This window comes from Pungitius pungitius, chromosome 17 (assembly GCF_949316345.1).
Source record: "Pungitius pungitius chromosome 17, fPunPun2.1, whole genome shotgun sequence".
Lineage (NCBI taxonomy): Eukaryota > Metazoa > Chordata > Actinopteri > Perciformes > Gasterosteidae > Pungitius > Pungitius pungitius.
The window spans coordinates 4,034,804-4,060,271 of record NC_084916.1 but is presented as its reverse complement, the minus strand read 5'-3'; the positions used below and the strand labels follow the sequence as shown (position 1 = coordinate 4,060,271).

At 44.2% G+C, this 25,468-nt stretch overlaps 2 protein-coding genes and 1 long non-coding RNA gene across 3 annotated transcripts; 2 read left to right on the top strand and 1 right to left on the bottom strand.

Moving 5' to 3' along the window:
• Positions 1 to 1,185: 1,185 nt before the first annotated feature.
• LOC119218721 (uncharacterized) lies at positions 1,186 to 2,405 on the bottom strand. The gene is made up of 2 exons (XR_005120416.2): positions 2,246 to 2,405; positions 1,186 to 1,922 (listed from the first exon to the last, which is right to left on the bottom strand). It is a non-coding gene; the product is annotated as an uncharacterized LOC119218721 (long non-coding RNA).
• Positions 2,406 to 5,971: 3,566 nt separating this feature from the next.
• LOC134107049 (tapasin-like) lies at positions 5,972 to 10,515 on the top strand. The gene is made up of 8 exons (XM_062558325.1): positions 5,972 to 6,107; positions 6,825 to 7,010; positions 7,465 to 7,713; positions 7,819 to 8,178; positions 8,348 to 8,671; positions 9,184 to 9,285; positions 9,452 to 9,480; positions 9,641 to 10,515. Exons 1-8 carry the CDS (start codon positions 6,047 to 6,049, stop codon positions 9,650 to 9,652), a joined length of 1,323 nt encoding a protein of 440 aa, XP_062414309.1. The 5' UTR covers positions 5,972 to 6,046; the 3' UTR covers positions 9,653 to 10,515.
• Positions 10,516 to 19,205: 8,690 nt separating this feature from the next.
• Positions 19,206 to 25,256, top strand: LOC134107145 (proteasome subunit beta type-8-like). Its single transcript, XM_062558610.1, has 7 exons — positions 19,206 to 19,263; positions 21,148 to 21,204; positions 21,305 to 21,439; positions 21,596 to 21,704; positions 23,668 to 23,800; positions 23,989 to 24,148; positions 24,782 to 25,256. The coding sequence occupies exons 1-7, from the start codon at positions 19,206 to 19,208 to the stop codon at positions 24,868 to 24,870; spliced, it is 741 nt and encodes a 246-aa protein (XP_062414594.1). The 3' UTR covers positions 24,871 to 25,256.
• Positions 25,257 to 25,468: the final 212 nt, after the last annotated feature.

The following is a 25,468-nucleotide window of genomic DNA, read 5'->3' as shown; positions in this document are numbered from 1 at the left end:
TCAAACCATTCTGATATGGGGGAGAAATTGGGTTTTTAGGATAATTAAACATCCTGAATATAAAATTCAGCTTATGAACTTGATTTTGAATAAATTTGAGATGTTGAGAATGATCCTCGATTTGGGTCGCGGCTTGTCATGAAGGGGTGATGGTGGGTCCCGGAGCCAGACCAGTTGAGAACCACTGTCCAAAAGTCATCAGTTGCCGGGCAGATTTCAGTGCAACAGGTTTGTAAAGAAGAAAACTGAGGACAAAGAGCAGGAAGACACATGATGAGCAATCGCAAACAACATAAATCACTTGTATGATTTCTTATGGACATATAGAAACTATATATATATATATATATATATATATATATATATATTCTTATTTGACAAAGCAGCCAAAGATACAGGATAGAAACCTAAATAATGTTTTGTCTTAGTCACAGCAGTTGAAGCGTTGTTACTTTAGGACGCCATAGAGTGTGTGACCTCCCAGCAGAGAAGCCTGGAGGAGTAACTGGTGTGTGTTTTCTCAACTAAACGCAGACGCAGACCTTGGAGAAGCCTTGATTCATGTCTTGTGTGTTTATGTCATGAATTGGGAGACTAAGATGCAGACCTTCCACCTTAACGCATAACGTGTGTGTGTGTCATCTCAAGTACATCATTCAGAGGGCTGAGACGCAGACCTCACAGATCACATGACTTCTATGTGTTTCAACTCTGCTACTTGAAATTAATATTGAATAAATGTCCTGTTTTACACCAGAGTCAAGTAAGGTCTTAATCAACGTCTCATGGTTTCTTGTTTAATGAAAAGTTAAATCCTCTTCGGAAATCTGAAGAATTACTGGTTTTCTCCAACAATATTTTCTCTTCTTGCTCTGTTGTTGGACGTCTACAGGTCAAAGACTCGTTCATTTGTCCTCAGAGACAACAGAGGACACTGAATATTCACATCATTGTAGATACTACAACCACAACATGTGCTGATAAGACTCAGGATTTAGAAATGTTACTCTGTTATGATAAAATGATCTCAGGTGATGTGAGTCTTCCATCTGCAGCAACTCCCACATGCTTTAAAGCAGTAAAGTGAAGAACCTCACGTTTAGAGGTCAAAGGGCAACAACATGCATGTGATTGTGGCTGCAGTCACAGAGGGGAAGCACATGGGATCACAACAACACACAAACATCTGGAGCAGTGGAGCATTTATTGAACAGCAAGACAAAGGTACAAAAAGGGAAAATGGAGCCGCTTCATCTACAAAACCACAAGTGATTTAGAGCTTCACTGTTCAACTCAAACGAAACCAAGAAGGAAAATGTCCATCGATCCTAAACAGGAGTAAGAAATATTCAATTACATTTCAATCCTTGTGTTCCAAATTTAAATAATATGATACTTGATCAACTGATCAAAAGACACCAATAAACAAACTGATTTATTCATAAAAAAAATTATAAAAATTATTATTTTCTTCAGCCTGTTGAATTCAATGTAAAGAGAAACACAAGTAAAATATTTACACAATCGGAAAATAAATGTTCTAATGTCTATATTTGGTCTGTGTGTGTGTGTGTGTGTGTGTTTTACAGAAACCCAAACAGCAGAAGCATCAAAGAGTAAATCTGGTGGATTAGTTTGAGATGAACACACTCGTCTGTGAGGACTTTGATGCTTTCATTGATTCAAATGTCTCCTAAAATAATCCTAATTTTATTTCATCAGAGGAAATTCAACCTTTTTATTAAAATCAAACAACCCAAATACTTAAATGTCACTTTTGATGTTTCCTCACAGCTTCCAGATGTTCACCAACCCTGATTCACACCGTTTAAATGAAAGATGAATAAGCCATAAATTCACAGTTTATGGAGAAGAATGTGGAGACATCGGTTGTTGATCCAGAGGAAAATTCACCCATAAACCTGAAGAGAGAAACATATAAAACATAAAAGAGAAAACTAAATAATTTACCACAAACTTCTATGACTCCATTTGGATAAAGATGTGTTAGTGAGTTCCTAGAAGATAATGTAAGAGCTTTAAATATCAGACTTTATCTGAGGAGCTGATGTGAAGCTTTGTGTGTCTTTCTCTTAATAATCTCACGTCTCATGGAACCAAACTTCACCTTTGTTGTAGAAAAAGTCAAAGTGTCTTTACATGAGAAGCTCCTTGTGCTCATACTGAGGGAAGCTTTGTGAAGCAGCAGCTGGGAATAGTTCATGTCCCACGTGGAGCTACTCACTGTGTGCAGGACGCTGACTTCAAGCTTTAGGATTCAGTTCCTCAGAGAGCTCAGAGCCTTCAGTAGAAGAACGGAGTTTGGTTGAAGAGTGTTTGGCTGAATTAAAAAGGAAAAAGAATTTTAGTGTCAGTGTTCTAACAGCTTCCTCCCAGTAGATACAATCTCAGTTTTTTAATGTATTTAAGTTTACTAAAAGAATGAAATGTCTCTAAAGTTTCATTGATTAAAGAAGGGAGACAAACAGATGAAGAGGGGTGAGACGGATTAGAAAGGGAGGAGGACAGTGTGAGAGAGTAAAGAGACAGCGAGATGGACAGAAACACAGCAGAGACAAAGACAGAATGGAGGGACAGAGTGGGGACAGTTGTGAGGGGGGAAGTGAGGGAGGGTATGCAGTGAAGGAGAGAAGGAGGTGAGGGGGGAGACATGTGGGAGACACAGTGGGTCTCTGTGTGTTGCTGACATGTTGCTATGAAACAACAGAAGGTCTATGAGCATCGTGTCCATGGAAGGACATCAGGTCATGTGATCCTACCGGTTCTCATCAGAGAGCTCCTCCCGAAGTTCACGTACATCTTCAGCCACTCGGGACACAAATGAGTCAGGTAATTCTTCTTCTGTGCTATTAGAGCTCTGTCATTATTCCACTTGTGTTTGGTGATGACAGCCTGCTGTTTAGGAGCAATCCGTTGCTCTGTCTTCAGGTCAAATGATATGAAGTCTTCTCCATCATAACCATGCTGATTATAACCCTTGACCTTGTTAGTCTCATCATCCCATTCACAGCCGTACATGTTCTGGTTAATGTGGACACCTGAGAGAGAGAGAGAGAGAGAGAGAGAGAGAGAGAGAGAGAGAGAGAGAGATTTTGATTTTGAAAAAAACCTTTATTTTTACATTAACTAATAACAATATGTATACAAATTAGACGGGTATATAATATAAAATTTATCTAGTAATCAGTTTGGACGATCTGGACTCCGCCGCACTCCTCCAGCATCTATTTGTCCGCGGGTCGCCCCGCACACGATCCTCCTCAGCCAGGCTGACGCCTCACTCTGTCCCGGTTGTGCTCCCCCCTTCTCTGTTGAGCTTGAGGAGGAACTTCCTCAGCCTGAAGACCTCCTGTTGGGTGAAGTCTCCTGCGCCCTTCTTCGTACTGCCGTGTCGGGCGGAGCGAGCAAACTTCTCCAGATCGGAGAAGTACTCCTCCAGCTTCACTCCCCTCTCGTTCTTGGTGAGATGCAGGAACTCCTTCACCTGCCCCACCCCGTACCTCCTGGAGACCGTCCCACCTGAGGAGACGCTGATGGAGGAGCCCCACTCCGAAGAGGAGTCGGACTCCCCACCCCCCGCCTCCCCTCTGCTCGACACCCCTCCCCTCTTTGCCTGAGAGCCTCCTCTACTGGCCCTCGTCTTTCTCTTCAGGTGGGGGACCTTAAAGCCCACCCCCCCCTCTTCCATCTCCTCCTCGCTGTCGGAGACCCCCCTCTCACGAACGGGCGACCCCCGAACTCCTTCACCATGGTTCTCCCGACTCACCCCACTCGTCCCCTCTTTCATACGGTCACACACGAGACTCGCCCACTGGGCTGCATTCACCTCCCCATTCACACCTACATTCACCCCCTCCCTCCCGTGATCGATCAGCTGGGCTTCGCCCATCCCCTCCCCCACCTGACTGACCGGTTGGGCCCCACTCACCCCTTCACCTGACTCCCCACCGACCTTCTGAGTCCCACTCACCCCTTCACCTGACTCCCCACCGACCTTCTGAGTCCCACTCACCCCTTCACCTGACTCCCCACCGACCTTCTGAGTCCCACTCACCCCTTCACCTGACTCCCCACCGACCTTCTGAGTCCCACTCACCCCTTCACCTGACTCCCCACCGACCTTCTGAGCCCCACTCGCCCCTTCGCCCGACTCCTCACCGGCCTGCTGGGCCTCACCAGCCCCCCCTTCCTCCCTGGCACCCCCGGCACCCTCCCGGTTCTGGTTCTGAGAGGAGGGAGTCTTCACTGGGCAAGACCTCGCCAGGTGTCCCTCTCCACCACACCGGAAACACCTCCCATCGTCCGATGTGGCGAACATGACATAGTCGAACCCCTCGATCCTCACCTTGATCACCAGGTTGAGAGCCTGGGTCTTGGTGAGGACCATGTGGAGCTGTCTCCTGTGAGACACCACATGTCTCAGCAGAGGAGACCTGCAACCTGAGGACACCTTCCTCATTTGGGACACCACCGTCCCGTGCTTCACCAACTCGCCGAGCAGCGCATCGTCCGGTACGAACGGCGGAACGTTCGACACCGTGACTCTGACCGCCGGCTCGGCGAGAGGCAGCACGGGAACGAGGGTGCCGCGCACCACCACGCCGCTCGCCACCACCTTGCGCGCCTTCTCCACGCTGTCTACGAAAATAACCACCGCGTGGTTCATTCGTGCAGCGGACTTCACGCTCCCGTGACCCACCAACCCCCCCACGGCCAAGCCACAGTCCTCCACGGAACACGCGAAGCACGGCCCGCGTTAGCCCCGCGAGGTTCATCTGTCCGTGCTGCACGCCGATCGGCCACAAGCACGCACAAACTAAGACCGACAGAAAACAAAAATCACACACACACAATCACACCATAAAAACTCGTAAATAAACGAAATTCCAGCTCAAACGGTCACAATCAAACAATTCACCTCACGCTCCGCTCACTCCGCACTCCTTCCACTCAGAGAGAGAGAGAGAGAGAGAGAGAGAGAGAGAACATGTTGACATATGTGGTTGATAAAAGACTTTAGTCATCATCTGATTATCAACATTTATAATGATTCATATAAATAATTCATCATCTAATTGATTAATGTTTCAACACTAAAATCACTGAATGTTTCTTATAAACACTTTAGTTCATGAACTCTCATCTGTATCATACTCCAGATTTCGGGCTCACACTAAAAATTCTAGTCTTTGCAGATGATGTCATAACTATTTTGAATGAATCCATGAGTTGTTCACAGTGTAAAATGTCAGAGAGGCTGATGAAACCTTGGAAGTGCTTCTTTAGTGTGAACAACACTGAGCAGTATTTCATTCATCACCATTTCAAACAGACAAGAGGAACAAGTCGTCTCAGTGAGGAACCTCAACTAGAAAATGTTGGACATCATCTGATAAATCAAATGTATCAAAGCTCTGAAAGACACAACACTTTAGTGTTAAAAGCTCTTAGACGAAGATACACATGAAATAAAATGTAACACGTACTTGTTTGAGTTGCCACTGAGCCTCGCCCTCCCTCTGAGGACACCTGCATGCTGCCATCTTGTGTGCTCCTTTGTTGTTTGGACGTGTGTGCTTTGTCTATTTCTATTGTACACAATACACTAAGTGATTATAACTTTTCTATAATAATAATCATAATAATCATGTGATATTATTTCCATAAATGAAAGGTTTTCAGAACCAACAAGGTCACAAAACGACACATGAGGCCATGATTCGTTGTTTTGTGGTGAAGGGCGCCTTCTAGTGGCAGAGCTGAATATATTATTTTTGTCCATTTCAAATTATTTTATTTTTTAATAAAAAACTGCTGATTGTTGTTCTGTCGTTGAGTTTAGTTGATTTAATTTTTAGTCCGAACTTTACCTTTGTTATCGCTAGGGGTTGAATGTGTTTTTTTTTATTTTGAAATCAGGGTTACCCTAACCCGGAAATACATACTATGTGTTTCTAGCTTGTAGGTGAAAGTAAAACTAAAATGTACCACTTGGTTGGAGTGTAGCAGCATCGTCAGACCAACCATGAGCAACATGTCTCCAATGTACGCGCTGTGCCTGGTAGCAGCGGTGTGCTGCGGTGAAGGTGAGTTCACGTTAACAGGCTCTCTGGAGTCTTTTATTCAAATGTGTCTCTGCTGCTGTCCTCACTGCAAACACCGTCATTTACAAGTGGGACTGCTATTGAAAGATAGTTATATGTCATTGTCCATCGGATTCTTCATATGCCGAACTAAGCACGACATACATTCATATAATATAATGAGTTAAGCCATTTCCTGCTCATTGCATATTGTTAACTTTAACATAGATGATGTTAAATAATGGTACAAACAAGGGAATCTGATGTGACGCGTTCAGGGCATCAGCGCCCCCTCGTGGCTGAACATGTTACCGCGCAGCATCGAGAGGGGAGAGAGATAACCAATACTCCGAGATCACTTTAAAGAGTCCACAGCTACATATTCTAAACTGGAGAAAAGATTGTCTTTAAGTTTTTCTTTTTGGTTTTGATTCCTGCAATGCTTTGTCTGTATTTTGTATTCCTATAATATTAACAACTGCTACATAAAACTGCACAAAAAATATAGTAAATACATTCAATCAAAGGTTATGACCAGATGCTAAGACCCAGTGCTTGTGCTGTATGGATGAATATTAGGGGATTGTTGAAGTTGCCACTGAATAATCAGTGATAATAATGATAATCAAATACTGTGGACTATAATATCAGACTGTAGTGTAACGTGATGATCTTGCTGTTCCTGATGTCGTTCCTTTCTTGTGAATGTGTGGTCTGCAGCCTGCTGCAGCAGCTGTCCTGTGTTGGAGTGCTGGTTTGTGCAGGAGAAGACGGGTCGAGGTGGAGGTCTCACTGCAGCTACAACCCTGGAGAAATCCCTTCTGCACATCCAAACCGACCATCACCCTGCAGAGAGCCAGCAGGCTCCATCCGACATCCACCCCGACAGAGTCTACCTCATCACCGGTCAGTCCGGGTGACGCACAGAGCAGCATGTGTGTAGATGTGGGAGAGAGAGAGAGAGTGTGTGTGTCTGTGTGTAGTTTTCTGTTAACCTTCAAAGTCAATCAGAGAGCGTTTAATAGCTATGCTCCACAAATGTACCGATCATGTGCATTTATGGATCAAATATCTTACCTTTCTTGTTTGATAGCCCATCATTATATGGATATATGAGTTCAATGTTGCTTAATTACACCATTCTTTTCTCAACCAAGTATCTGTTAAATGTTGAATTATTAGGAAGGGATCAGGAAAGCAAAAGGTATTTATTTGTCACGTTTTTTAAGCAGGCGTAGTATTCATCTCCGTCTTGAGATGTTGTGATTTATTTGATGTAGAAATAGTTTGAGCATCTGTAAACCTGCAGTTGACCATAACAGAATAAAGATGTAACTTCGTATGACTCGTGCCTCCTCAGACCCAGCCGGCACTCTCTGCCACCGCTCTCTCAATCCTCCCAGAGGCTCAGTGGAGAAGCCTCAGTGTGAGATCAACCCCTTCCTGCCGCAGCCCTCCACCCTCAAATGGGCATCTCCACTCACAGACTCCGCCTCCAGCCCCATCTACCTGCAGGCCCATTGGTTCTCCACTGCCATTCAGGGCCTCAACGGACAGCTGGCCGTTTCCACCATCACTCGTGCTCCCACGGCAACCAAAGAGCACAAAGGTAAGGATTCACGACCCAGGAGACCGGTCCGAAAGACGACTTCTGTCACCGAGAGCCACGCACAACCCGGCTGAGATGCACACGACTCTTTGTCCGTCTCCTCAGTGATCCTCAGTGTGACCACTACAACCGTCTCCGTGCAGTCCAGACTCGGGGGGCCGGTGCTGCTGGATTGCGGCCTCTGGGCCGACCCGGCGTCGCCTCTCTCCGGGTCGGGTTTTGCCGTAGAGTGGCGCTACCAGTTCAGAGGGGAGGGGCGCTTGGTTCTGGCCTACGACGGCAAAACGGACCGCCTGGCTGACGTCCAGGAGGAGGGGGCCACGCTGGACTACGAGGCCTTGCACCAGAGAGGGAATGCGTCCCTGATCCTGCGGGAGGCTGAAGTGCGTCACTCGGGCTTGTATATTTGTACGGTGTATCTGCCCCACCTCGTGGCTCAGGTGACCATGGAGCTCCAGGTCGTAGGTGAGGGAAAAGGGACGCTGTTGTTGTTTAGTACCTGCTGTCATACGAGGCTGAAATGAAGAGTTCATAAGCTCCAGAAGAACCGAGAATCCATCGCACCACATTGTTATTAACTTTCTCTTACTGTCTCTCTTTGTCTTTGCTCCTCTCTTCTCCCTCTTGTTCCCAGAACCTCCATCCCTCTCCATCCACCCGTCCCCTCTGCCCCTCGCAGTCCCCGGCCAGTCTTTGACGGTCCAGTGTGAGGCGTCTGGCTTCGCCCCCCTCGGCCTGGAGCTGAGCTGGGAGTTCAAAGGCTCCGATGGGAGGTCCAGGCCTCTGGGGTCGGGCAGCTTGACGGGCCACCGGCAGGCCTGGGACGGAACCTACAGCCAAAGCAGCCGGCTGGAGCTCGACTCCACCCAGCTGGACCTGGGCCCAGGAGGGGAGCTCACCTGTGTGGCTGTCCATCTCGGGGGCCCCCGACGGGCCAGCGTGGCCCTCAACCGCATTGGTAATGCTGAAGAATGTGCCGAGTCCTTTATGAAGCACCTTTGGTGGACTTTGTCTAATGAAAGAGGCCCAGTGGGGATTTTTCTGCACATGGCCAGTGTTTGTGGAACGAGAAAAGGATTCACGTTAAACTGTCCACACGTTGTTGTGAAGGTTGTTTATTATGAGATTTTTATTATTTTTAAGTTTTTTCCTGGTTGTAAAGGAAGCATTCCAGTTAGGTGATGTCATCTTTTGTTAAACAGTGCTGATAACATCTGACCTTCTTAGTATAAAACGTGGAATAAAAGGAGCTCATATTATCAACAGAGTGAGGAGGTCACAATGCTGGCGTATACAGCTTATGACTGCTGTTTGCCCAGTAAAGACATCCTCCACATCTACTATATATGCGATGGCCTCTGTGGAATATGGAAGTCTTCAAATAAAAGACTTGAATCCAGCTGGTCCACTAAGATGGACGTTCATGTGTAGGAAGTATTTAAGGCTTGAACTCCTCTCTTGTCCTGTCAGGGTTCAGCTCCCCCTCCATCGAGGACTCCATGGCGATGGTGGGTGTGGCGCTGGTGCTCTACGGTCTCATCAAGTTTGTCTCTTGGACCGTCACCAGCTCAGGTAACAAAGAACCCAGACACAAAGCTATGTGTACAAACTAAGAATTGATTGATTGATTTGAAACTACAAGACAGATTGATACTGTCTCACCCTTTTCATTTAATTATATTGATTAATAAGATATTTTAAATCCATTTGTGTGACTCTTCATCTTTTTACTGCACAGGCTCAGATGAGGCTGGTCAACAAGAAAAGGTGATGATGCTTTTTAAACTATTAACTAATCCCAAATGTATGGTTCTGGATGCTTTCACACAGACCGCTGGTCCACTCATACGTTATTACAACCCTGAAGAGGCTCCTGCTTGTTTTGCACGTCTCAATCAATAATGACTTCTACTCCTTCCACTTACAGAAGGACAAGTGAAGAAGACTGAAGTCCACTGCTGGGAAGTGTCCAACAGAACCAACCGAGCCGCCTGTTTTTGGTTCTAAGGCATCGGTGAGGAAGGGCCTATGTTTTAAAGTATAGTGTATATATATATATATATATATATATATATAGTGCATCTTGTCACCCTTGAAAGGGGCAAACTTAGAGGAGTTTTGAAGTATTTTTATGGAAGATGCTTCATTATGAATCTCCTTTATATTTAAGAAATAAAACTAAAATGACATCTTTTGTAAAGAGTACATGACAGATAAATAAATATAAAACCCACAAAATCCTCTTTTTGTAAATATTGAAAAAGAAATGTATGTGTATTGTGATATTTTTGTTTGTTGTTTGTGTATTGATCTCATTATGTGTCTGTAGGAATGCTTCAACAGCCTGGAGTATTGCACAATCAAATTTATACAGTTTTGAGGAAACATATTTCTATCACAAAGAAATTTAGAAATTCTAAATTAGTGTTTAAATTCAGATTCTAATTAGTCTGCATCTGAAATGAAATATTTCTACATTTCTTTCTCAACCTTTTGCTGGTAGTTTCCTGTTTTAAATGATCATCAAGCCTGCTGGTGTGATATAATGTTGGAAAATAAACTTTAAATGATTATCAGTGGATATAAATTGTATAATTGGCAAATCTGTTCATATACATATTTTAAAAGACTTGGTTTTGGTTTTGATGTTTTTGTTTTTGGACTTTTAGGTCTGCAGGGATGAGACATATTTATTACAGTTTTTCTCGATTGTTTAGACACATTTTCTTAAAGCATGCCTCATACTCTCAGAACTCTACACACAAATCAAAAAACACACACACAATGGGCAAAACGCAAAACCCCTCAATACAAATTAAACTTTACATTCAAAACAATGTAATTTCTTTTCAAAATGGTATTTTGTTTTCAAATGACAAACACAAACCATCAAATGAATAGACTTTTATAAGAACCAGTTGATCACTGATGTGCTCAATGTAAAACACTGTGATGAATGGAAAAAAAACTTTTCCTTTGACCTTTTTTTTGTTCAGTGTTACACTTACTACAGACAGTACATACATATGTGTTGTAAAATATTTTAGAATATTGTTTTTATACTCAGAACACACAAATACACGGTAACAAATATATTTTATCTTTCCCACGAAAACAATGCACACAGTTTACATCCCAACCAACACAAAGTTGCACATAGAATGGTCTACATACAAAACAAGAGAAGAATTTACTGTATAAGTTACAGTAAAAAAGACTGTGCTGCATCCTGTCTTCTGTTCCGGTTTGTTCCACAGAACCTCATCCACAACACAAGCAATGTTTTCACTGGCCAAGCAGAGGGGGAAATATCGCTCAGCATGTCCAATCCAGCCATGAAAAGCATCAACTGCTTTATCTCCACATGCGTCTTCCATAGCTTAGAGAAGGGGGATATGCGTTTGTGGATTTCAGTCACACACGTTCCATCTCCAGGCAGAAAAGAATTTCTCAATAGCTTTTGTCAACCAAAGTGATCAGAGTTTACGGTCCTTGGCCTTCCTCGTCCTTGTCCTCCTCCTCCTCCTCGGCCTCTTACTCTCACTCCTCTGGCTCTGTTTCTAATGTTGTCATCCATTGCTCCAAAACAGAAGAGCTCACCTGTTGCCCTTTTATGCTAAAGCTCTGATTCCTAATTGTAACACTGTGTGACAGGTGTTTTCCCATGTGACGAGTCAGTGTGCTTAGTAGGGCAATTGACTTTAGAATTTTGAGTGACAGTGTTTTTCTTGTGAAAACAAAAATTTCTTCTTCCTTGTCCTCTTTTTTCTCCTCCTTGTCCTCTTCCTCAAACTTCATCTAACCTTCTCGCTTCTTCAACTCCACGTCCTCTTCCTCCAACTTCTTCACCTCCTCGGCCTCCTCTGATTCTCACTCTTCTCACTCTTACTGCTCCTTCCATTGTACTCCACACAGACAGCTCACCTGTGGCTTATTTATAGTGCTTAGGCTGATTGCAAAGTGAACTAATTATCTAAAACAAAGCAAAATAGTGTTAATGATAGCCATACATGTGTCTAATTTTGCTAGGAGTGTGTTGGAAATTTGGTAATTGAGTGTAAGCAGTGAGTTGTGTTTAAAGTTCTGCAAAATAGTGAATTGTGCCTACAGTTTTGCAAAGTGTGTGTTACAAAATTGCAAACTGAGTGCAAAGCAGTGTTTGTGCTTTTAGTTTTGCAAACTCAATGAGTGGTTTTGCTAAACATAATAATAGTTTTAGAAAATGTGCTACAAGAATCACGATTAGCGCCTAAGTATTCAGAAAAAACACTAGTACACTAGTGTGTTCCCCCTGATCTGAAAGTGTACGCATATGATGCATGATTATGTGTCATTTTGTCATCAGTTACATTTTGACAAAGGAATGTTAGGTTTGGATAGTAGAGTTTAGGTTTTTGTAGTAGTTTCAATTTGACACAGATGTGAATGGTATATTTCCCAGTGTTGTGTCATGTTTACTTGTGTGTGAGTTTTGGGACAATGAGCAAAGTTTTGCAAAATGTGTTCAAGCAACAGTCCAAAAGTGTAAAGACATTTAAATGTATTAAATGTAATCAACGTGAGCACAAGTAAGTTGTAAAAAAACAGAAGCATAAACTAGGCTTTAAACCACTGGTCAAGTAACATTATTTTTCTTGCATTAATAAAGAGACAAGAATCAGACTGGAGACTTTAATCAAAGCAATATGACAATGTTTATTTGTGACAGGAGTATTCTGTCCTGCAGTCATGGGCTCACGGACCTGTTTACAGCCATTTAGCAACAGCCGAGAAAGGGCCCTTAACACAGAGTGCGCTCGCATTATTTAGTCTTTAAGAGCATTTTGGATTGGTTTACTATGATGGAGGCGGCTCCTTGTTTAGGACCCTCAGAGTCCCATTGGAGCACAGGGACGTCCATCCCTTCAAGCTCTCGATCATCAGGCCTCCCGTTGTTCTCAAGTTCACTGCATATCTGCATGTTTTGCAATGCATGTGTTTACGTCTACATGTGACCCTGAGAGTGCATGCAGCTTTTCATCAACATGTTTGTGTGCTCCGGCCAGACGCTGCCTCCTCTCACTGTTATTATTCCATTATTATTCAAGTGTAATTACAGTCTAGCGTGAGCATGCATGATTATATTTAATACTCAACAAGTGTGTTGGAAAAACTGGAATAATGTTCTACCACCGTACGCCAGGAAGTCAGAGCTCTTCCACATTGAGGCACATTCTGGGTCCTCTGATAATCAACATGTTTGTGCGTCGATGTCATTACCAGCACCTGGGTTTTGTACAGAGCCCCCCCCCCCCCTCTGTTATATTATGTTTATCTTCAAACCACATATTCCTGCTCCAGAGATGAAAACCTTTGAGTCGGCTTGGTGCGTGACTTGTATGTGTGTCCACTCTGTCTCTATCTGCAAACATTAAATGTTCTGTTTTGAAACCAGTATTCAGTGTTAATTAGGGTTAAAAAGGTTGAGGTCCACCATGTCCCATCAGCATCTGAACAATATCTCTGTACGCCATGTGCATCAAAATTGAGCTTAAAGATGTAAGCAGTTCATCTCCGTGATTAATGGACAGAGGAGTCTTTTTGGTGCATTTAAATAAGACATCAATAGAAAAGTAGCTATGCATAAAGGAGGAAAGCACTCTATTTATATTATGTTAAGTGCTGCAAGTTTCCCAGTCTGCACAACTGGAAAATGTTTTTTTTTATATTTTGAAAACAGAACATAGAGCGTTTCAGCATTTATCAATTCATTATATTAGTCATTATTATTATTTATTTGGAGCACAATACTGTTTTTTGGTTTTATCACTGTTATGTTTAAATCAGTTCCAAGTTATTCAAATGTTAATATATGCTAATAAAGTTTTTCTGTTCAACATAATATCAACTACTTTTTTTAAGGTGGGGGGGCTGGTAGACCAAACCTTACATGTGTTTTATTACAAGTCATTTCTGGCTACCAAATTACTGAGGAATGTTTCTCTTTGTGGGCGTCCATGTGGTTCTGTGGCTTCAGATGTTTCTCTTGAACTTTCTGCACTTACAAACTTGTGGCTTTCTGTGGATCTTCTCTGCACACAACACAAGGCCTGCTGTGCTCAGAGTTGTGAGAATACCACATAACACAGCTGCTGTAAGGTAACCACTTGCCAACCTGAGGTGGTTCCTGGTTCAGGGTGTTACTGATTACGTTTGCAGCACTGTTTTCATGCGTCCACTAGATGGCGCTCATAAGCAATGATTCAGCCCTTTGGAGCCTTCAGAGAATCCCCTCATTGGGCCAAAGGCAGTTTGAAGGAAATCACGTGACTTCTGATTACATGTAAATGGCCAATGCAACCAAACCGAGGCGCTGTTACACTATCTCAAAGGACTCAGCACAGGTCAGGACTGGTGTCTCTTTGCTAAACTGACAGGGGATCAGTTTCTGTCAAACACATAAAACAAGATCAGTTTTTTGGCATCACACCTTCCTTTATGAAGTGGAAATGTCCTTAAAATGTGTGTTTGATTGAATGCTTTCCCCTTATCATCAACTGAGGAAAGCACACAGCAAAGTAGTAACACTGTGCTGCATTAATGTTACAATCCTCATTGGGGAAGTTAGTGGGTTAATAAAGAAAGACGGGGGGGGGGGGGGGGGTATCAACAGTATCACGACTTATCTAAAGGACTCATTTTCATATTAAGGATCAATAGTCGGTCATGTTTGACCTTTTTCTATTGAGATGCTTCTGTCACACTGAATGAGACGAGTGTGGAAAAGAAGCTGCATCACTTTCTGTTGTGCTTCATGCTGCATCAGTTGCTCTCTTTCTTTTTGGCTCCTAAAGGAGAAGAGAAGCCGGCATCATGTGACAGTGAAGCCAATCTATCCAGTGACTCAGTCACCAGAGCTTGGCTCGGTTGTGTCTTGGATGAATCAGGTGCTCAATGAATGCACAACAAGCACAGAAAGTGAAAGTAACAAGAGCTCAGCACTCGCTGGTGCACAACAAAAGCTGCTGAGCGCATACGCACATCCAAAGATACACATTTACACACTATGTAGGTGCACAAAAGGTTTCAGGATGCACAATCATCTTTTCTAGATAATTTCTTTATTTTATATTCACCTTCATCGGAAAATCTCACTAAGATGTCGAGCCTTTTGCCCTTTTGCCTCCTGTTATTGGAACCTGCAGGCAGCACTCAGGGTTGTAGATGTTTACGAGTCTGTGAGCCAAAGCGTTGCCTTTATAAGAATAAGAATATGAATTTGTCCATATCTTACATTTACAGCAGAACAAGATTCTTGTGATGATCAAAGAACATATAAATGTTTTAAATATAAATGTAAGAGTAAACTGTGTTCTGGGTGTACATGTCATCGTTCATTCAGGAATCCCTCACACTCAGGATGGTGACGTCCAGGAGAAGCAACAGCAGCACGTGTGTGGACACGTGTCTTCAGTCCCCATTTTGTGGAGACATCGTAACAAGATGGCGGTTAACGTTGCCGATGCTGAGCCTGATCTTTGTCAATAGAGGGGTTGGTGTTTTGGCACAAAGCCTGATGTCACTTCCGTGTTCGTTGGTTTCTATGAAATGTCATCAGGCAACTTTGCAAAAACACACCTGCATTCAAACCAGAAATACAAGAGACCACACAAACACTAATATCTGGTTACAAAAGCTCAAAGGCCTCAAACTACTAACCAGTAGAATAAATTCACAATCACCACCTAATAATTGTCCCGTATTAAGCGTTTTCCTCCTTTTCTTTGCACGGTGTGACTCAGTGTGACTCATGCCGTGACACGGGCATGTGGCGGAGCCAAATGCAGCACAACGGCACAGAGTGTTTGGTTAACGCTTTTATTACACACGGCCTCACAGCAGGCGTTCGGGCACAATGAGAGGCAGGGCAGAGTTCGGTCCTCAGGATCGGGGAGGAGATGCCGGGAGACAGCTGGTGCGAACGCTGGGCCGGTCGGGGGTCCGGGGCACCGGAGCAGAAGCGCCGGGCAGTCCAAGGGACAGGCAACAGAAACCTGAGGCGCTCAGGCAGGACTCGTGGTCGGGGACAGAAGGCTGACGTGCTCACCGGGGCGGAGAAAGAGCAGCTTTGATGGATCTTCTGGCTTGTGGAGGATCATCAAATGATGATGTAATCCGTCACATAAAGGAGCATAAAACCTCCCAGTTGATGACTTTCTAAACCAAAGTCACAGAACTGCCCAGAACCTGAAAGCAAAGTTTTTGCCTGAGTTTCCTCCCCTCAATAAACAATAAAAGAATAAGAGAATAATACAAGGCGTTACGTTATTTTGCCAGGCCATTTCCTTCAGAAATATTACTACATTACTGTCGTACTCATTTGGGAGAGTTTCAAGAAGTCTAAATTCCAGGAGCCAACATCAGACTGAGGATGAATATGACTCAGTGAGTGCAGAGAACTTGTGTTTAAGAGCAGGAATTCATCAGATGGATCAGACTTCATAATTGCTCATTAATAACAGTTTGTCATGATTAACTTGTCTTTTCAATGACAGGATACACATCTTGGTGAGTAACTGCCTCATATGAGCAAATTTCCTGCATTATCAATGCTGTTATGTAGATGGTTGAGAGCTGGATGCACTAAACACAATAATAGGAATCACCACACAGATAAAATGACTGGAAATGTAGCTACTTGTCGTGTACCTTTGCCTCTACTGTACATAAGAAGTACTGAGAAGTGATTGATGGTACAGAACTTGTCCAAAATACAAGCCCTGAGGGACGTGAAGACGTACCTTGTTTTCACTGGTCATGTCCAGAGAGATGGTTATTTCATCCAGAATGAGGACCTGTGGCTGCCTGACCACAACTCGAGCGATGGATCAGTATAAACGCATCCTTTCATGCTCACAGCTCGCTCTTCAGTGCCAATTGTGTGGATGCAATAACTTTTCTATGGATGTTGAGTTTAGCAGCTTAAATATTATTAAATAGAAAGTCAAACCGTTCCATCATTAATCAAGCTCTACAAATGGTGTGTTCTGTGCTTTACAGTAAAACGAGAGCTCACCTGCATCGTTGCCCTCCTCCAGCTTCATGATGAAGTTATGTGCGTTGGCTTTGCGTGCTGCTTCCTGGATCTCATCCAATGAGCATTCAGCGAGCCCGTAGGCGATGTTGTCTCTGATGGAGCCAGAGAAGAGGACAGGCTGCTGGCTCACCAAAGCAACCTGTCAATCACACTGTCATCAGCCTCCAGTTCCCAGGACCCCTGTGGCCTCCAGGTATCTATGCATGTATGGTTTTCCTTTCTTACTGATGCACTGTAAAAAATCGCTGTGATATCCACAGTTATTTACTGTGTTTGTGAGCAGTAAGCTACTGTAAAACCATTTCACAGTAATTTACTGTATATTCAGTCATAGATTACAGTAGTCAATAATGTAGTGTGAAAATCACAGTAAGTAAAATGTACTGTTGTAAATCACAGAAACACATTGTGTACTGTATAAAACACAGTAAATAATAAAGTACTGCAGAACATCACAATAGCCAAAAATGTACTGTAGTAAATTACAGTAACTAAAAATTACTGTTGTAAATCACAGCAACACATTGTGTACTGTATAAAACACAGTAAATAAAAAAGTACTGCAGAACATTACAGTAGCCAAATAGGTACTGTAGTAAATCACAGTAAGTAAAATGTACTGTTGTAAATCCCATCAACACATTGTGTACACAGTAAATATAAAAGTACTGCAGAACATCACAGTAGCCAAATATGTACTGTAGTAAATCACAGTAAGAAAAAAGTTACTGTTGTAAAGTAAAGCAATACATTTTGTACTGTATAAAACACAGGAAATATAAACGGTACTGTAGAAAATCACATTAAACAAAAATTGTGAAATAGTTTTTGACTGTGCTTGTGAGCAGTACTACTACTACTACTGTAAAATCACAGTAATTCATTGTGTATTCATTCAAGTCCGTAATTAACTGTATAATATCAAATTAACAATTTGTGTACTGTAGAAAAACACAGTAACCAAATAGTCACAGTCATTAAAAATGTGAGAAAAAATTACTGTAGAAAGTCAGCAAGTAGTGTACTGTGTATTTATTTATTCAACATATGATGGTATTTCTTTACAAATTTCACAATATACACCATATTATGCAAATAGGTTAGTTTAGATGGTAAAGCTCTTAATTGCAATCACATTAAATCAATACGATTGTTGGAACTTGAAAAGTTGAACTTTATGTGCATGGACCACAAATAGTTAATCTCAAGTTACTTTTTTGTAAAGTGGAGTATTCGTTTGAACTCTCTTTTGGGCACAGCTGCACCCATTCTGTGACTGATTTCAATGGATAGGATGGTCGTACAGCTCAGCACAACAGTACTGGAGTGGAAATAACAAGTTACCCTGCACGACTAGCGTACTAAATTGAGTTACAGGATTTGTGCTGGTTACATTTTTTTTCATGCCACATTTTTTAACGAACAACGAGTGGGACACAATTGAAGGACTGGATCTGAAAAGACAAGATAATTGCCTCTTAGTTGAATGTTTTTCTGAACATGCTCTGTCCTGACTAAATCTAGCGTTAATTATCAGTTCAGTAATTTATTTGTAGTGTTTTATGTTAGCAAAAATTTTTTTTAGTTCCAACCGTTTCAAAATTGTGTTTACCTTTCTTCCGTTAACTTATCCAAATGCCATACTAATGTATGGTTTGTAAATTCAGTGCAGCGTCAATTTCTGCATTCATTTTACATGTCTCTTGCGTCTCCTTCCTGTAATGATTGGGTACAGGATCAAAACTGCACCTGAAGGTGATGTTTGGCAGTTATTGCTCAAGCTAAGGGAGGTTGTTGTTCTGATATTTGCACCCAAGATCCTCTCACGGTTTGGGTCCTCTTCCTGTCTTATTTTGTAGTTTTCTTGTCTCTCGTGTCTCTGGGTGAGCTTCACTTCCTGTCCTGTCCTGTGATTGCCTGATTGCTTCCACCTGTATCCAATCACCTGCACCTCCCTTGTGTATTTAAGCCCCGTGTGCCTGTTGTCCCTTGTTGCGTCATTGTCTGATGTCAAGTTGTCGTTGGTGCACGTTTTTCCTCGGTTTTGTTTTTTTGGAATAAAGAGCACTTGTTTTGGAAGATCCTGCGCTTGAGTCCTGCCTCCTTACGCCTGCACCAGCGAACCACAGCCTGACAGAATGATGCAACCACGGAAAGACTCAGCAGGGTTTGATTTTGTGAACCCGTTTTTGGGAACCCGTCTGGGCCTCGGCGGCCCCCGCAGCGTGCAGCAGGCTGCCCGGCGTGACGCCAACCCCGGCTCACCAGCAGGCTCCGGGCAGCGTTCCGGTCACCGCCCTCGCCGCTCTCCAGGCCCCGCTTGGGCCTTCGCCGATGAAGGCCAGCGTCCAGCCCCCAGTCCTCAGCGCACGCTGGGAGCAGGTGCTGGAGCTGGCCGCCCACCTCCAGGCCACGTATGACACCCACGCCCTGGACCTCCGCGTTCGGCGGCAGAGACGGTGTCAACGACGCCCGTCTCCGCCCGAACCGGCCCCAAGACCCCCGTCTCCGCCCGAACCGGCCCCAAGACCCCCGTCTCCGCCCCTCCCGGCCCCAAGACCCCCGTCTCCGCCCCTCCCGGCCCCAAGACCCTCGTCTCCGCCCGAACCGGCCCCAAGACCCCCGTCTCTGCCCCTCCCGGCCCCAAGACGCCCGCCTCTGCCCCTCCCGGCCCCAAGACGCCGGTCTCCGCCCCTCCCGGCCCCAAGACGCCCGCCTCCGCCCCTCCCGGCCCCAAGACGCCCGCCTCCGCCCCTCCCGGCCCCAAGACGCCAGTCTCCCCACCTCCCGGCCCCAAGACCCCCGTCTCCGCCCGAACCGGCCCCAAGACGGCAGTCTCCGCCCGCCCCGGCCCCAAGACGGCAGTCTCCGCGTTCGGCGGCAGAGACGGTGTCAACGACGCCCGTCTCCGCCCGAACCGGCCCCAAGACGCCAGTCTCCGCCCCTCCCGGCCCCAAGAACACCAGCGAACCACAGCCTGATGCAACCACGGAAGGACTCAGCAGGGTTTGATTTTGTGAACCCGTTTTTGGGAACCCGTCTGGCCCTCGGCGGCCCCCGCAGCGTGCAGCAGGCGTTCCGGTCACCGCCCTCGCCGCTCTCCAGGCCCCGCTTGGGCCTTCGCCTGTCCTGTGATTGCCGACGCCCGTCTCCGCCCGTCTCCGCCCGAACCGGCCCCTAAAACTGTGTTACCATAAAATAAACCGTACCACTTATTGTACAGGTTAAACTCTAACTTGTGAAAAGTGAAAAAAAACTTGTGAAAAAAAATTTCACTACTTGGAGATGGCGCAATTACTACAACAAGAAATATGTTATTATTACATTTTTAATTATTTGTTTCACTCTTATTTCACAATCGAAAAACTAATCAAAAATACAATACATAGTAACATTTACAATATTATGATGTGATTTATTTTACAGTAAGTTACTTGTCACTAGCTGCCAGTTAATAAGTGTGATTCTTTCCACAGTAGTATATTGTGATTCATTCTATAGTAAGTTACTTGTCACTAGCTGCCAGTTAATAACTGTGATTCCTTTCACAGTAGTATATTGTAATTTATTTTACAGTTAGTTACTTGTCACTAGCTGCCAGTTAATAACTGTGAATTTCACAGTTTGTTCGTTACAGTGTGAGTTTCATTCTTTAACACTGTTAATCAAAGTGTACAACACTATTTCATCCTTTCATCACTACATAACTGAACAGTTCACAACTATGATGATAAATACATAAACACACTGAGGGGATCTGCCCAGTGTATCACAGCACTGCTGGGGCCTGTTTAGCTCCAGGGGCCCACTGAGGTATAAAGGCCTCGTTCTAGTGTGAACCAAAGGGAATAATTGTGTAACAATTAGAGTAACACACTTCCCACTGGGTCTGTGTGGGTGCAGGATGGAGTGGTTCTGGGAGCAGACACAAGAGCCACATCCAGTGAAGTAGTGGCTGACTAGATGTGCACCAAGATCCATTACATTGCTCCAAATATATAGTAAGTCTTGTATACGCACACTGAAAGACAACCGGAGATCCACCTTTAAAATACTCTCACTGTCATCAGGCTGAAACGTATATTCCTTCTTGTGGACGTGGTTCCATAAAGTGTCTCCTTTACTTGTGATTTCCTACATATTCCACAATGCCTGTTGAAGTAAAACTGAAAAGATGCTGAAGTTCCTCTTTTCTCTCTTTCCCTATTCTCTGTAGCCTTTTTCATATTTTCGCTCAACTCTTCATTCACAAAACACTACTTTCTCTGTCCTAGTTGTTGTGGAGAAGGTACAGCAGCAGATACAGAGAAGACCACTGAGCTCCTCTCCTCCAACCTCACCATCTTCTCCCTGAACAGCGGGAGGAACCCTTGTGTCGTCATGGCCGTCAACATCCTCCAGGAGATGTTGTACAGGTTTGTGTAGCACATGAGCTTGTATACACAGGTGTGTGAATGAGTTCAAGTTCCCTGTTAAAAACCCTGTTCTGATCTGTGTGATCTGTGTGATCTTCAGGGTTTCTCAGAACGTGTAACCGTGATGGTGGTGTGAGTATAGACCTGAACCACGGGACGACCACCCTGGCCTTCAAGTTCAAACATGGAGTCATTGTGGCCGTGGACTCCAGAGCCTCAGCAGGCCGTTACTTGGGTAGACACGTTTTTATTCCTTACGCATCATATCAAAGATGTTTGCAGCTTTGAAATGTAATACAGAGGAACATGGAGTCATGCAAAGTAAATGAGGCAACAAAAGTAACTCTAATTACAAAATGTCTTCTTTACACAAATGTGTCCCGCTCTGCAGCATCCAACGACGTCAACAAGGTGATAGAGATCAACCCCTACCTGCTGGGCACCATGTCGGGCAGCGCTGCAGACTGCCAGTACTGGGAGAGACTCCTGGCCAAAGAATGCAGCTCCGTCTGCAGTGGTTTGAACATCAATGTGTCCCTTCTGACATCTAATGCTCTGTGTGTCTGTGTATTTGACTGTCTGCATACTAAATGTGTTCCATGCAGAGTTGAGTAAAGTATCTGGTCTACGAAAGAAACCGGAGAACACTCTGATCTGGTTTAGTTGGTTTGAGTGAAGCAAAGAGGTTCAGTGGTGAGGAGGACTGAGACTTTAACCCCACCCGGGCCGTCTGACGCCTCCCTGTGTTGAGTGTGTGAGGATATGAGTGTATGAAGACATGAGTGTGTGAGGACATGAGTGTAGGAAGACATGAGTGTGTGAGGACATGAGTGTAGGAAGACATGAGTGTGTGAGGACATGAATGTAGGAAGACATGAGTGTGTGAGGACATGAGTCTGTGACGACATGAGTGTGTGAGGACATGACAGAGATGCTCACGAGTCCCAAAGCTCGAGTCCGAGTCGAGTCTGAAGTCTTTCGAGGACGAGTCTGAAGTCGAGTCTGAAGTGACCGTGTGTGCGACTCGAGTCGCACTCGAGTCCGAGTCTCAAACTCGAGTCCCCATGTCTTATCAACGTCCCTTTTACCGTAAAAAAACATACCAACAACTTTTTACTCCTCCTTTACTCTTTACTTAATGTTTTTTTGTGGTTTTTCCCATAAAATGAAAATACGAAGGGTAGCCGCTAAACCGGAAGTACGTAGATTTTCACAGTAAGAATCGACGCAACCGTCTGTCATGACAGCGGTTACCAGGGTAACGAGGAGAAAAAGTTCATGAACGGATATAAATAAATAATCCTGGTCCGACGGGATGTGTTAGCAGCAGTAGTTGACTAAACTCGCTGCTCTTGTCCACGTATTGTTTTTCTTCAGTGAGCAGAGCAGAAACAGTTTAAGGAGATCGCAGAGTAAACGGTCCGCCGCTGCAACGCATACGTCCTGACGTCAGCGAACCGTCGGTCGGACCGCCAGCGGCACCCCCGCCTCCCCGTCAGTGCCACCCAGCAGCGGCATTCGACATCTTTCTTGTGTGTGGCCGCGCGTGCCCTGAGAAAACAATGAGTTGGTTTATTTACAGTCTGACAGAAACCAATTGATTCCAGCAAAGAAAGAAATGAAGTACCAACGCTGTCGTTATCAACATCCACATGAATGTTAAAGTCACCCACTATAATTACCATGTCCGTTTTAAGGACCAAACTCGTTAAGAACTATGAAAATTCACATAAAAATTCAGAATAAGGACCTGGGGCCCTGTACACTATTACAAAGAGAACCGGCTGGATAATTTTCCAGGTTGGTTGTGAAAGACTGAAAGTCAGACTTTCAAATGAGTTATAATCTAGTTTAGGTTTAAGGTTTATTAAAAGGCAGGAGTCATAAATAGCTGCCACTCCACCCCCTCGGCCTGTGCCTCGGGGGATATGAGTATTAACATGACTTGGAGGAGTCGCTTCGTTTAAGCTTGTACTCCCCATCCGATAACCATGTTTCAGTAAGACAGAAAATATCAACATGGTTGTCAGATATTAGTTCATTTACTAAAACAGCTTTAGAGCACAGAGATCTAATATTCAAAAGTCCCCCTTTAATTCTCCTAGTTTGTTGCACAGTTGTATTGTTACATTTAACTTTGATTAAGTTATTAAATATAACTCGGTTGTTTACCTTTAACTTAAATAACAGTGTCCGTGGGGCAGAAACAGTTTCTATAGAGTTGATTACGCTGAGTGACTGCACGGAATGAAGCGCAGAGAAGTGTGTAAGTCTGCGACTCTGCTTCCTGGTCTGAACTCTGGGTCATGGATTAAGTCCATTAGGAAACTAGGTCAGGTTCTTAGAAATGAGTTGAGCTCCATCCAAAGTTGGATGGATGCCGTCCCTCCTAATCAGACCAGGCACTCCCCAAAACAACCCTGATGGATGTTTCTATTGATTGGTTTCATGACTTGGTCCCTCCAGGCTCTACAGGCTGAGGAGCAACCACAGGATCTCTGTGGCTGCTGCCTCCAAGCTGCTGTGCAACATGATGCTGGGCTACAGAGGCATGGGCCTCTTTATGGGAAGCATGATCTGTGGATGGGACAAAGAGGTGAGCTGTGGCTTTGAGTCTCACCGTCTGGGCCCAAACATGAGAATCCTTTTTCTTCCACTTACTGTGAAGCAGGGCCTAGAAATACAAATGTCCTCACTGCACTAGATGATTGGGAGGTTGTCTTCTGAGGCAGGATGTTTAATGTGGATCTTTTATGCTCCTGTTGGATGTGTCTGTGTCTTCAGGCCGGCCGCATGTTCTCTACCGGCTGTGGGAGCAGCTACGCCTACGGCGTGGTGGACAGCGGCTACAGGAAGGACATGGCGGTGGAGGGGCGGTCAACAGTGAGTCCACTCTGGTTTCCATCTAGCAGACAGCAACATCCGTCTCACATTGTCTCCGTCAGTCCTCTTTGGTCCAGACTGGTGTCTCCACTATTGGACGGGTTACTGGGATATTTCAGGACTAATTGTGTCCCTTTGGTGATCCTCTGACCTTCTATGTATCAATATCAAAGGTTCAAAAGGTCAACTTGTCCTTAAGTTTAAGAACTAAGAACATTTGCATGCAACTATTCTCACTTAAACTTTCCATGAGTTCCCTTTTAATCATCTCTGCTCATTCTTTTATAACTGCAGTAGGACAACAATTTACATCTATTTTGACTGCAAATTATTTCCTCAATTCAGTGTCAAGAAAACGTTCATCCAAGTTGCTTAAAATAAAATATATTATGTACAACTGACTAAAGGTTTCAGCCTAACGTTGTAACACCAATGATCCTCTGTGGTTCCTCACTTTTTCAACAGAAATATACAGTTTTTTCTGTTTTTCAAAGGGTTATAAAATCGTATGCTTTGACTGTCGATTTGTGTTCCATTATAAAGTAGCAAATAGAAGAAATATAATAAATTGACCTTAAGAGATGCATCAGAAATAAGGGAAGAGAACAATGCAATGTATGTAGCCATGGTCTGTGACCACTGGAAACATCTGTGTCCTTATGTGTACATTGGAGTAATGTGTGTGTGTGTGCAGTGTACCACATGCAGCAGGACGGCTGGATAAAGGTGTGTAAGGACGACGTCTCCGAGCTGATCCACCGCTACAGGAAGGGAATGTTCTGAATGCTCAGCACTCTGAACACGACTGATGATGCCTTTCTTTCCAGAAGCTTCTTTGTGCACTTTTCTAGTAGTGATTTTGGAGATGATCCCACTGATGTCTCACAGCAGAGAAATGCTCTCCAAACGTTTCTTTCCTTCCACAAGAACCTGAAGTCTACAGGACCAAAGTGTCACTAAACTGCTGAGCTCATTGGGTGCTGTTTGTTGCTAGTGATGTAATGCAGGTGCTGTGTGTGGTGGTTCTCACATGTTTCTGTGTACTAGTGTGTTCTTTGTGTTGACCACACATGCTGTTTAAAATACTTTCACCAACACAACACACCAATCCCAAATACAGCCCTGCTGTCCTGTGATGATTGACATGAACCAACCAAGAAAAAAATTGAGTGTCACGGTTTGGTCTCTCTTCCTGTTTTAGTTTGAAGTTTCATGTTCCTTGTGGTCCTGGGTTAACTTCACTTCCTGCCTTGTCCTGTGATTGCCTGATTGATTCCACCTGTGTCCAATCACCTGCACCTCCCTTGTGTATTTAAGCCCTGTGTGCCAGTTGTCCTTTGTCGCGTCATTGTCTGATGTCAAGTTCTCGTTGGTGCACGGT

What these genes read in the sequence shown, in the direction of transcription:
- LOC134107145 (XM_062558610.1), top strand. Translation starts at nt 19,206, where the DNA reads ATGACACCCACGCCCTGGACCTCCGCGTTCGGCGGCAGAGACGGTGTC. An exon ending in CTCCAGGAGATGTTGTACAG is followed by an intron (nt 21,205 to 21,304) that starts GTTTGTGTAGCA and finishes TGTGATCTTCAG; the next exon opens with GGTTTCTCAGAACGTGTAAC. An exon ending in TCTGTGGATGGGACAAAGAG is followed by an intron (nt 23,801 to 23,988) that starts GTGAGCTGTGGC and finishes CTGTGTCTTCAG; the next exon opens with GCCGGCCGCATGTTCTCTAC.
- LOC134107049 (XM_062558325.1), top strand. Translation starts at nt 6,047, where the DNA reads ATGAGCAACATGTCTCCAATGTACGCGCTGTGCCTGGTAGCAGCGGTG. An exon ending in CAGAGTCTACCTCATCACCG is followed by an intron (nt 7,011 to 7,464) that starts GTCAGTCCGGGT and finishes GTGCCTCCTCAG; the next exon opens with ACCCAGCCGGCACTCTCTGC. An exon ending in GGCAACCAAAGAGCACAAAG is followed by an intron (nt 7,714 to 7,818) that starts GTAAGGATTCAC and finishes CCGTCTCCTCAG; the next exon opens with TGATCCTCAGTGTGACCACT.